The sequence below is a fragment of the Falco naumanni genome, chromosome 15, assembly GCF_017639655.2.
Source record: "Falco naumanni isolate bFalNau1 chromosome 15, bFalNau1.pat, whole genome shotgun sequence".
NCBI classification, from domain to species: domain Eukaryota; kingdom Metazoa; phylum Chordata; class Aves; order Falconiformes; family Falconidae; genus Falco; species Falco naumanni.
The window spans coordinates 12,298,347-12,311,269 of record NC_054068.1 but is presented as its reverse complement, the minus strand read 5'-3'; the positions used below and the strand labels follow the sequence as shown (position 1 = coordinate 12,311,269).

General features: G+C 39.3%; 1 protein-coding gene across 3 annotated transcripts in view; it reads left to right on the top strand.

Moving 5' to 3' along the window:
* The first annotated feature begins 725 nt into the window (after positions 1 to 725).
* Positions 726 to 12,923, top strand: part of DPY19L3 (dpy-19 like C-mannosyltransferase 3) — a 37,678-nt gene continuing 25,480 nt past the window's right edge. Inside the window, exons 1-6 of one of the 3 annotated variants that reach the window (XM_040615015.1) lie at positions 726 to 944; positions 2,414 to 2,556; positions 2,938 to 3,071; positions 9,995 to 10,085; positions 10,939 to 11,060; positions 11,263 to 11,408. In XM_040615015.1, the coding sequence (XP_040470949.1) occupies positions 2,454 to 2,556; positions 2,938 to 3,071; positions 9,995 to 10,085; positions 10,939 to 11,060; positions 11,263 to 11,408 (596 nt within the window). In that variant the 5' untranslated portion in view covers positions 726 to 944; positions 2,414 to 2,453. Of the gene's footprint in view, positions 945 to 1,424; positions 1,577 to 2,413; positions 2,557 to 2,937; positions 3,072 to 4,103; positions 4,187 to 9,994; positions 10,086 to 10,938; positions 11,061 to 11,262; positions 11,409 to 12,923 lie in introns of those variants that run through there. The other 2 variants (XM_040615016.1, XM_040615018.1) reach the window with 2 other exon arrangements.

The following is a 12,923-nucleotide window of genomic DNA, read 5'->3' as shown; positions in this document are numbered from 1 at the left end:
GAGCCACTCAGAAAGTGAAACGCTATTAAATACTGACTTCACCCAATATTACCTCGGTTAAAAAAAAAAAACAAAAACACAGAATTGGTAAAACTAAGATGGTTTTGCCCAAAAGCAAAAGTTGACATGTTGATAAAGGCTTTATGGGGATTTTTTTTTCTAAAATAACTATCTTGAAAGACACTACAAATAAAATTTACAGTAAAGAATTAGTGTGTGGGTAGGTTAATCCTGTGCAGTAGGAAACAGTCCAGTGCTGCAGTTTTCTGCTACAGAGGTAAAGGTCTTCCCCTCACCCCCCACCCCCCGGCACGTTGGTGCTGCAGTTGATCAATAACTAGTGGTGTTTATAATGGATTGAACACAAAACTGACCTGTGCCGTTTAGGATTCTAATTTTCAGAAATCACTTAACATGTACCTGGAACTGCATCTACTTGGGGGGGGGATGGGGGGGGTAGGGGTACACACACGACGACACCATCACTAACATATAAATCCTACGCCCCTGTTTTAAACAAGCACCTTCCCCGCCCGCCCCAGCGCCGACATTTCAACCACTTTAACCCCTCTGGGGGCAGCCAGGGCCGGCCTGCGGAGCGCGGCTGTAGCCGCCCCCTCCCCGCCAGCAGCGGCGGAGGCCGAGCTCGCCGCGGACGGTGCCGCCCCGCCGCCGCCGCTCAGCCCGCCCCTGCCCGAGGCCCGCGGCTCCTCCCCGCCCGGGCCTCCCCGTGCGGCGGCGGCTGCCTGCCCACTGCCCACTGCCCACCGCCCCGGCTGCCGCAGCCCCTCCGCCCCGCCTGGCACGGCCGAACAAAAGGCGCCGCGCCCGCCCCCGCCCTTTCCCCTCCTGGCGGCCGGGCGCGGCCGGCTCCGCGCAGGCAGCGCCGGTACGAGAAGCCGCCGCCCCGCTGCAGCAACCCGCAGCCCTCGGAGCGCCGGCAGGTATCGGCCTCGCCTGGGGGGGGCGGAGGGGAAGGGGAGGAGGCGGGCGGGCCGCCGTCAAGCGGGCCGAGCCAGGCCGGGCCGCGCAGGCCGCGGCGGCGGAAAGGCGGCGCTGTGTGGGGCTGCCCGCGCCCCGTGGGGCCTGCCCCGGCCCGGGGAGCAGCGGCCCCAGGCCCGCGCCTCCTGTCTCCCTTTCTCGCCTTGCCCGGCCTCCGGGGCCGCTTTCCTCTCCGCTCCCGGCCGCCCTCTCGCCTGCCCGCCGCGCTGCCCTGCAGCCACCGGTGTTCGAGGCCCCTGTCGTGTCCCCTGGGCCGGCAGCGCAGAGCCTGCCCCCGCCGCCCCAGGCCTCGCCTCGCCTCAGGCAGCTGCGGGGCCGGGCTGGGCCGGCTCCCCCCGGGCGCCCCGTCGAGGCGTTCCCCCGTGTGGCGGGCAGAGCCGTTCCCCTCGGCGCGGCGCTGAGGAGAGCCGGCTGAGGCGGCCGGTGCGGGGAAGGAGCGTGGCTGCGGTGACCGTCTTGCCTCTGTTAATTATTTGTCGGGTTTTCTACAAACCAGCTATTTAAAAACAGCTTGGATATATGCTCCCATAGTTCCCTCCGTGTGTTTTCCCAGGCGTGTGGGGAAAAGGTGAAGGTAATTCCCTGCAAAAGCTTAAAAACGACAAAGTTGTGCAGTTGGGGTGCATTTCTTAGGTCATTACCGGTCGGTTATACTAGTGGTGACACAAATACCAGTGTTTCTGCTCTGGGGATGGTAGCAGATTGGGGCATTCAGGATGGGACATAATTAATTTCCAAGCGTGGAATGGAAGGTTGAAGCAGTTTTGTGTGTGGACCCTCCTCCCAGAACAGAGAGAGCTCCTGGGAATTGACGGGGAATGACAAGCTGCTCTTCTTTCTGTCTTTTGTAGTGTTCTCAAGTTTCATGGTGCTTTACAAACCTAAAACATAAGGATTTTTTTGTTTTAATGCTGTCTCTCTAGGTTTTCATAACACAATTTCTCTGACATAATTTTTGCATCTCATGGTCCCCTTTTTCAGGATTTCCTGAAAGCCAAGATTAAGGCAACAGGGTTTCTGTTTTAGGTGCCCAACTAAAATACCCTAAAAGGACTTATTTTTCGTTGAAGGGCTTACACTTTTTCAGAGTGGAGCCTGGTGGGCATTTTGAGTCAAGGGCCAAAAGCAAGGGCAGCTAAAGTAATTAATCATTCTGAAAACCTGTGCAAGAGTATGTAAAATTGTGAACTTTTAAGTCTTTACAAATCTAAAACAATGTTTTTTCTATGCTTTCATTTGCACTCCAAGTTGTGCGGATTTAAAAATCTTGAATTTTTGTAAGACAACACTTCGGTTTAGTTCTGTAAGTCAAAGTGATAGCAGTAAAATACGGGGTATTTTTCACATATTTCATACAGTATTAAGTGAGTGTTTGGGTCGGAAGATGCATTGCTTGTCTGTGTCCATTTAGGAGTCAAACTGAAGAATAATGAATTAAAGTGACAGACGTCATGACAACCATAAGACAGAGAAGGGTTGGAAAAGGCACAGAAGTGCCTGAAGATCAGCCTCCAGAGGAGAAGAATGTGAAGCCTGATGGGAAAATTGTGTCTGGTGGGTAACGAGGAGGATTGTAACATTATGGCTTTTTAGTAGTGTTCAGCTTTAGGTATCTATCCTAAGCACAGGTTAGAAGAATATCACCAAAATCACTGATCTAGATTTATATAGGATCATGGTGTTCTTAAACTATAACTACATGTTACCAATTAAGGCACACCTTAGTTCACTTTGCATGTAAATAAAATACTCTTGAGTTTGCTATATGAGAAGATTAAAAAAAACTTCTCCATAAAGACCCCTTAAAGCCAAGTATCCTGTTATCTACAGAATGTAAACTGTGCTAGCACGGGACATGTATAAATGAGTTTCCAAAATTCCTTTAAGATGAATTATGTGTTTCACAATTACAGAATGAAATATTTTTCTTCTAAGATCATACAGGTGGAAAGCTGTGGAACATACTCTCAATAACTGTTGGTGGAATTCTTGCCATCTGTCTTGGACTTCTTACTTCTGTTTATGTTGCTACACTGCATGAAAATGACCTGTGGTTTTCCAATATTAAGGTAACAGTCATTTTCATAGTTTCATCAATGCTTTAATAGAGCATCAGTATAAGTGTTATTTGAAATTTCATTTATTTGTCTTGTAACTTGCTAAAAAACCTAGATGATTTCATTTTTAAAAAAATTAATTTACAAAAAGCTCTGCTTCCCTTCACATCACTTTTTAAATACTTGAGTAACTGCCCCCAGTTTTTAAAACCATTGCTATGCAGCAGCTGAGTTGTAGCTATGGTTCTTCCAAACATTGATCATTATCTAGAATAGAATTTCAACAATCTAACAATATGTTGCTCTATAATAATCTTTCTTTTATCCAAAGCAATCCAAAACTGAACAAAAAACAGTTAAAATAAACAATATGCAAAATCCTGGCACACAGTTCTTTAATTGTATTTACACTGTGTTGTTGTCATACAGTTTAGGCACAGTATCTTACTCTTCAGTACTAATTTTATGTAACGTTATCATAAATTTACAAACCTCAAAACATATTTCAGACATTCACCAATGTAAAACTAACCATTCCCAAGATCCAGGACTGACTAGTTTTTTCCTAGAATCATTGCATGGGAAAATAATGCAGCTATACACATACCTAAATTTAACCAGAGAAGAGAAACAGGTGAGTCATTTCCCTGTTAGATTCCCTTAATTTCACTCTGTTAGGTCTGTGTATTATGTTATGCAAAGTTACATGTATTTAATTGGAATACTTTCATTGCAATATATCTTTCCTGTAATACGCACTTTTTCTGTCCCAGAAACATTTATGTTCCCGTAATAAAATGATTGGTACTTTCTGAAATAATTGCTGTTGTATTATATATATAATACTGTTTTGTACCCACCCCTCTTTGTATATATAGATAGATTGTATATATGTTGAGGGTAGACCTTAGGTTTGCCTTTTCCTTCCAAAAGCAAGTATTGAATAATTTTGCAGGTATTACATATTTTGAAATACAAACGGGCATGGACTTGTGGCAATGTATGAACGTAACAGAGCATTTTTTTTCTGTTAAACTGATACAGAGGGACACAAAATTCACTGAGAGAATGTGGTCTGTAGTGGCAGTTAAATGGCCTCACAATGGATGAAATGCTCATTTTATTTGGTAATTATTGTTTTCATTTAAAGTGATATTTTTAATCTGGTTTCTGTTGTCTTTGTAGCTCTCATTTCATCCTATGGAGTTGATACGATAGCTAGTAACACTGGAACATCAACAGTTCCAGCCAATTTGACGGAAAGGTTCTGTAAAGCGTTAAGTTCATCTACCAGCAGGCTAAAGGAGACAGAGATGCAGATCTCACAGTATACCTTCTTCAGTAAGGTGTGAAGTCCACCAGAGGATGCATGTGGCTACAGTGCTAATTTTAAACTGGTAGCAACAGGAAAAGCTTTAGTAAGATTTCACATATGAGAGATAAAATAACTGGATGTAACACAGAGCCAGAAGTGATCAGGCTTCATATGTACCTCTGCTTTTTGGTGCTGTGTGTTCAGGGAGTGTAACCTGTTTTGGTTTTTCACATTTGCGCTCTCAACTTAAATTGTTTCTAGCGTTATCTTCCCAAATAGAAGGCTATAGCTGTAACTTGATTGATCAGACAAATCAAAGCAATTTGTAAGCATGTCCCAGGCGAGATTCAAAGTTGAAGAAAGATTTGTTCTCAAATTATTTATTACAGTTTGAAACCAAACAGATAGTATCCCCTGCAGTTTATTTGCAAATAAAAAGAAAGTTTGGGATGAGTCAACTCTAATCAAAATTTCTGCAACTGTCAGCCAAGTCAGACTCTGACTGTGCTTTCACTTTGATTAACACAAAGCTTTCCAAGGTTTTACTGTTAACTTAAATACAGTCTAGACTTACTTTCTTGCCAGTATCCATATCAGAGCATTTTGTGGCCATAAATAACAAGAAGAGAAATCTGAACTGCGTATTTTGATACGCTTTCTCTTAACTAAGCAGAGAAGGAACACATGGATGAGATAAAGTTTAAATAAAACACTGTTTTGTGAGTAGTATGGGAAGAGAAGACCACATATTAAGAGCCTGTGAAAATTCCTGCAAAGCTGATGCAAGGCGGCTCATCATAACATCTGTAAGCCAGTATATAGACCTCTCTGTGCTTGTATGAGTGAGTGGACATTGTAGTGTCCCTACATGCGTGTACAGGTTTCCAGCACTTTGAATTGGTTAATGTTATAGCACATATCATACACTAGTTAAAGGTGAGAATAAAATACACTGTGGAACAATTGGAGATCCTAAAAAATTATGTTGAAAATAAAAGAAAAACTTGCTTTTTTCTCTAACATTTTATAGTTTGGGCAAAGCATAATTTTCTGTATATATTAGCTGAATTTTCTAAAAATTTTGAAAGACTAAGTTTTATTTTAATATGTATCCCAGCCCGAATTCTCAGAAGAGAGGACTATAGCCTAATCCTTGGCACATAATTACTGCATGCCTTGCTTAATGAATCACAGGGGCTATTTTGTTTTATTCTGCTTCTTACCTGAACATTACCTGTAGAATAAATGGGCACAATACTAGTATGCATCCAGTGTTTCATTAACCCCCATACCTATGAAACATAGTGCATCACCACTGCTCTGAAACAGAGAAAAGAAAATTAATTCTAAATCAGTTGTATTTCCATGCATGTGAAATTAGTAACTTCAGTCACTCTGAATTAGCTTTAAACAGCGCAGATTTGGAGGGTTTATGTTGCTGAACTCTGATACACAAATTCTATAATGATGTGTTATTCCCTAACCTTTACTTCTCTCTTCCAATAAAGTACAACTAGTCAGATGGTAGGAATTGGTACGCAAAAGGACATGTATGGCTGGTAAATTGATAGAGTGCAATGTAATAGAAGACTTCTTTTGTCATCTTTTTCTTTTACATGAAGGTACTCCTCTCTTTGTACAGCAGTAGGAGGTCTGCAGTGTTTATCTGACACTTTTGCACTTGAACTAGACAGCGCTGTTTACATACACCATTTAGGTACAAAAGGTGGAATTTTTGTTCTGAAGACCTCATTGATACATGAACATCATGATTGTGTAGCTACAAAACTGTGCAGTTTGCCAATTGCGTTCAGCCCTAAAAATTGAAAGTAAAATAGTTCATTCTGCAGTCATGATTCTTAACTTCTACGTAACTGAATTTGCAAGCATGTACACTTGTAGTGATTGTCTTCCTGTAACTTCAGTTGTAGTTGATGGAAAGCCAGTTCAGTTTTGGGTGTCTTCCAGCAATGGTTCTCCCAGCTAGAAAAACTGTTTTGTAGTTGTTACACTGTTTGTTCTATTTTGAATATGGCTTTCAACAACGCATTGATTTCCCCTGCTGCAGTATGTGTGAATCTTGTTATTTGCTAATAAATATGCCTGCTATCGTAAATTTGCCATGGTCGTTGGAGGAAGATGTAGAATTGTTATCCGAGAAACTGAAAATGCAGATTTTGAAGAGTGTTTTATGCTGTGAAAGAAGTATGTGATTGGTATTCTTTTTTTTTTTGTATTCCAAGAATTCCTGAAAGAATGATGATAAAGAGAATACAGAATACCATGTCACATACTCAGAAGCTGTGTTTGTGTACGCTTCCAGCAGGGATCACAGAAGTTTATGATCACTTACCTTGACGAAACAATTTTGAAGAAAAAAGTTTCAGTCTGTCCTCATATACATTAAAACAACAAAGATTTCAGTTTATGATGGTGAAAACCGAAAGAGATTTCTTATTCAAAAATCCTTTCCCAGTTTTCTGAAAACTTTCTGGCACAACATATAAAATGTCTAGTCTGTTTTTACTGATTTCTTCAATAGCGGTTTAGTGACTGCTCCTCAAGTTAGAGTTACCTTTTGGGAACAGGATCTACTATGAAAATAACATAATGGGGGGGACAGAGAGAATTGTGTTACCTCTCCTGTCAGCTGGTATATTGCTTGTTCAGTGCACACTGAAGAAGTTTTGAACAGGGATGAGCCAAGTCCACATAGCAAATTGATACTGTAACACAAACAGTCAAACTTCAGAGCTTTCGTTTGTTCTTCATCCCTTCCAAGTAAGCATTTAGACTACTATTATTGAATTTTCCTGTAATAAAATTGCTGCTCGCAAGTCAGGAATGAAAATACCAAATTTTGTATCTCTCAGCTGCAGGATAAGAAACCTGGGATTCCTTCACTGAAGTGCTTATATTGTCCCTTATTACATTTTGAATATAAAAAGAAAGATGAAAAAAAAGTGGGGAAATGAATAGCCAGCTAATTAGAAGTCCGCAAAATGAATGTGTAAGTCATGAAGAGGAGGAGGGCAGTCCAGTACTATGGTAGTATTTTTCCAAAGAAGTACCTGTTGAGTTGTTATGGGTGCTTTTACTCTGGATCAAAAGGATGATCTGAGTAGGAACCATGCCGCTCTGGCAGATGGGTGTGAGGTTAACCAGCCAAGAGACCATGTACAAGGATTAGATAATTTTGCTGAGGGCATGATTCTCAACCAGGAACACTGACAGCAGCTGTGTATTCTTCCCACTTCTGTGGTTGAGACTGTTCTTGGATTTTTCTGATCTTAAATTGAACAACTAAAAAATATTTTCCATTACACAAATAGTGTTTTAGGTTTGTCAGAAGAGTAATTGGAGCTTTACATACTTTCTTTATAGAAAACCTTAACTTGGGCTTTGGCTTCTTGCGAAGTATTGTGAGTGACTTGGTTAAGGAGTTTGAGGAAACCTAAGCTCTAAAATTTTTGCACTGCCCTTGACAGGAAGTCCTTTGTATTTTGTTTTGAATACTTAATATTATTGGGATACAACTGCATAAATAGGAATGATGTGCAACTCTATATGTATTCTGGAGGATAGTATTCTTTTTTTTTCCCCCCTTGGAACAGTGATAACTTCTTTGTTAAAGACTCACAAATTGAATATACAGAAAGATAAATGTGCTGTTACACTGCTTACCCATAAGTCTGTATGTTTTTATTGACATGGAACACTAGGAAAAGTATAAATTGCTGTAGAACTGGAAAAGTATTGTGAGTGAATAAAACAGATGTTACCTTAGCGTGAAACAGATGTAAAACTCACTAGTGTTTGTCTCATAAAGTATAGCATTTGGTTGAATACAGCTGGTGCCAGGATTACAAATTAATCATGTTTGAATGCATTTTTGCTAATTAGATCCCCCTCTGTGACTTCTCTCTCCCCCTTAATAAATTCCAAATGTTAACATTCCTTCTTTATTCTTTTTTCTTTTTTTACGAGCACTTAGAATCAGCCACTTTTTGGTATTAGAAAACTTTCCAGTAGTGATGAATTTGAAAATAGAGCTCGTTCAAAATCCAGCATTCTCATTTTGCCAAGTGTGTGGCTTTTAGTATTTAGTGCCAGTGTCAGTTTCTTCTGCTGATATTACAATGATTTGTATGTCGTAGAGCAGCTGGAGAGTTTAATTGTAAACTTACATTGAATCAGATGCATTTTTTTCTGTTGATTTTTCTCAGACCGGAACTAATGTTGGTTTAGTTTGTCAACAGTTGACTTCAATAAAACACATGTTTGAAATAAGATTTTATACTGGGCCAGAGGAGGGAGGAACGTGATTTTTTTTTATCTAGCTTTATGTTATCTCTGAAATAGTATTGATTCTGTTCCAGCAAAAGAGATAGGACTATATAAGAAAGATGAAAAGTCTTGGGATTCTACACAAGGTTGCATTAACCAGAATGGCATTCATAAAAATCTCAGAAAACACTAGCATTCTGTTATTTCAGTAATGTTTTTTTGTGAAGAAAGCTGAATTAATAAGATTATTTTTAGAAATACCACTTAAATGTCTTAATGACTTGCATACATCACATACAGGAATCTTACTAGATTTTCAGGTCTATATATAAACATTTTCTAACTTACTGCTCATGAAATATGTTTGCTGGGATGTTTTTATATAAACAACTAAAAATATCACTAATAATAATAAAAAAATATGTACAATGCCTATTCTTTCTCTTCAGATTGGTTGTTGATTCAGTCTTACTTTGTTTAAATGTGGTTGCCCAAGGCTCTGATTGTGTTAAATTTCATTAGGTCTTCACAACTAATGAGTTAACAAAAGGAGGTGAATTGCAAAGCAGAGATCCTGTACTGAGAGCAGTTTTCTCTAGAACTTTCGTATCTTGCTAGACTCAACCTGCTGCAATATCAGCCAAGAAAAAGGCACCGTTTGAAGTGAACCTAGTTTAAATAATTTGAACACTTTTACATTTAAAACAGTAACTTTACCTACACCTAAAAACTAAGAATCACTTTTCCTTTAAACCTGTAATATTTTAGTATGAGAGTGATGAACAGCTGGCTTCCTGCAAGAACCAGCATTTAACAAGTGGGCAGCAGCAGAACCTGCCAGCTGAAGTACCAGAGTGGTATTATGATGCAGTCCCAAGTATAGCACACTGAGTTAATTGAGCCTTAAGGTGGCAAAGCCATGGAACACTATGGGATATCTACATCTGGAAGAAAAGGTTAAGTGCATGGAGCAAGCATATGCAGCATTGAAGTCCAGCTGTTGGCCACTGCACTATCTAAATGCTGAATATTAAAAAAAAAAAAAGTAAAAGATCCAAAATGTTTCTGAACAGCCCATCAGAATCATAAAAGACATACACGTTTTCCCAGTTAGCAGAGGCATTGACACTTCAGCCATTTACCTATCACCCTAATTTTTCCATGTATTTTATCTTTATTTGAACTAAGTTGCATTGGAATGCAAGGAGCCAAAGACTCAAGCCACTGTATAGGTCAATTTCCCTGGTGCCGCAAGAATTTGAGTTGAAGGCTGCTTCATGTGATTGTGAAAAACAAATGGAAAGTGACTTTACTGTTGAATTTTCACTTGCAGGAAGTCGAAAGAGAAATTTCATTCAGAACAGAATGTGGACTTTATTATTCCTACTACAAACAGATGATTCAGGCTGCTTCCATCCAGCAAGGTATTGTAAACTGTAAAGTAAGTTTTACTTCGTGTTGCCAGCTGACTTTTTAATAATTTCTCAAATGTAGTTGAGAACAAGGAATACCGTAACTGCGAAAGATAGTGTAACAATTGTACTGCAGACAGATTTACTCTCTTCATACACCAGGGAGCCACAAAGTCATGGACGTAATAAATTTCACAATGATACATTGGTTTCTGTGCCACACGCTCACATTCTGATGAAGGCAGTCGCTTTGAGGGACAACTTCATATCTGTTAAGGTTTCAGCCTTGCTGGTTTATTCAGTTATTACTTTCATTTTTATTCTTCTCATTTCATTTGAATTATGAGCTATTTGTGGGAAGTGGCAATTTTTTTGCTGTATGCCTGGACAGTAAGTGACACAATGAGCAGCTTCCAAGGAAGTCATATATGATGATGAGGTTTTCTGTGACAGTCTCATGTTTTCTAGATACTTAACTGTTGCTGCCTAGCAATTTTGCTCATAGTACACATTTGTCAGTATTAACATCACCTGTGTTCAAAGTAGTGACGAGAATGGTTCTCAAGATCCAGTATGTACCACAGATTCTGTGCTAGGAATGTAAGTGTAAAAATACGTGTTTTCTACATTACTAAATACATAGTACTTGATTTAGCACTCTCAGTCACATTTGAAGCAGGGAGACTGAAGACCTCAGAAGGTCATGTTGATTCAGAGGTAATGTGATCCTCTGAATCCTTGACTCAGAAGTTTGCAGTTTTTGATGAGAGATCCTAAAATACCTTTGAAAAAGTTATTCACTGTTCAAATGAAGATGGAGGGGGAAAATGACAATCTCCTATTTCAATTTCTCTTTATCATTAAGGTTTACATGGTTTAGTATATGACAATAAAACTGAATCTGTGAGGACAATTAACATACTTGAAAGAATGAATGTTTACCAGGAGGTGTTTCTCAGCATTCTGTATAGGATTCTTCCAATTCAGGTAGGCATTTATTTATGGCTTTAGATTGTAAGTGCATTATGAAGATTGCGCAGTGAATGATAGCTCCCCTTTTTAGTTATTTTCTAATTAGAAATATTCCTGCTACCTTTTTAATTTGTAAAATTAGAACCTAATTCATAGTAAATATAATCCCCCCGCCATGAGTGTTTTATGTCAACATCAGTATTCTTGTGTTTTACAGCAATACCTAGAGCCCGTTTATTTTTATATCTACACTTTGTTTGGACTTCAGGCAGTTTATGTCATTGCTCTGTATGTAACAAGCTGGCTTCTTAGTGGAACATGGCTTTCAGGGTTGTTGGCAGCTTGCTGGTACATTACAAACAGGTAAGTGAGATTAAACATTCGATGTTTCTAAAGTTGTACCTCATTTCAAAGGTAAGGCATTACAGTGCGTGATTCAAATGCATGATTAATTGGACAAAAAAAATGAAATTATAAAGCCTCTCTCCAGATTAGCCAGAAAATGGAAAAAATGTTTTAAGTAGTATAAAATCAAGTGAGCTAACTGCAGGCTAGGATTTTGAAGTTTCAAGAAGTAGGAGTAGAAAATTGAAAATTTTGGCTTAAATTGGTCTCTGAAAGTAGCCTACGTATTTCAGAGGAGTCTGGATCTCCAGATGATGTACCCCGTCTTCTCCATCCTAGGATCCCTTCGGTGTTAAAGACACCTACATACATATGTGCACTTCAGGTCTCTCCTCACAGCCCTACATCCAACCTCCAGGGATTCCTTCAACAAAGACCATCAGTCAGCTTTCTCTGTTTCCTTATTCCTGTAGACATCTCCTGCACTAAGACTCAGAGAAAAAAGATGGTAATTGAGCTGTTTTAGTGCTTTAGCACTTGAAGAATTCTCAATTTGGAGAGAAAAACTAAAGAACTGTCTTTATGCCAGCAGTAAGCTGCTGGCATGAAGTTAATATTGGTGAGTGGGCTGTTATCTGTAAATTAATTAAGAAAAAAAGATTGCAGTGTCAGTTCTATCAAAACTGTTTGGTATGTGAATCAGCAGCTGTAAAGGAGTTTTATCTGCAAGCATGTCTGTTACAGAATGATTATAGGTGTATATAGTGGGAAACTGTTTCTTTCTCCAAAGATGAAAGTAATTAAATAATACATGCAATGTGCAGTAGTTCACTTGTGTATTTCATAAGGTCATCTTTTCCATTTACAGAATATTTAGAGCATAGTTGTTTTCTCCATCTTTCTAATAATCCATGAACAATGGAAGCTTGTTATCCCTTATGCAAATAAAATAAGTACATGGAACTGATTTAGATAAAGACTTTCTGTCCAGATGACATACATCTGAGGCTACTGAGTAACTCCATTTTAGACATTTTTTTTCATCAAGCTAAGCACATCTTGTGCTTACTTTCCTTTTTAACAAATGCTTCCTCTATGCAAAAAAAAAAAGGGGAAATGTTTTTTTGGTTTTAACATTTAATTCAGTTTTTGTAAATGACTAACCTTTGGGGAACTTAACTTCCACCACATACTTACTATGTTCGAACATTCAAAAAAATGACCGGAGATTCCTAACCAGTTTAGCAGTGTTTAAATCCAATGCACTGAGATCACAGTGAAGAAACTGATACCTGTTTATTCCTACACGTGCTTTCCACAAACCAAAAAGCGAAGTAAAATTACCTGTGGTGTGAAAACTCCACATGCTGGATTTTGGGTTTGTTTTTGTTTTAGCATTTGTTCATTTTTCAATTACCCAAGCTGTGCTTCGTAAGATTTAATCCACAGTATAAGTTTTTTAACAGTAAGTGAAGCTCAAATACAACATTTGTGGTACAGAAACAATGGGTGACTTCCAGAACAATTTTTTTC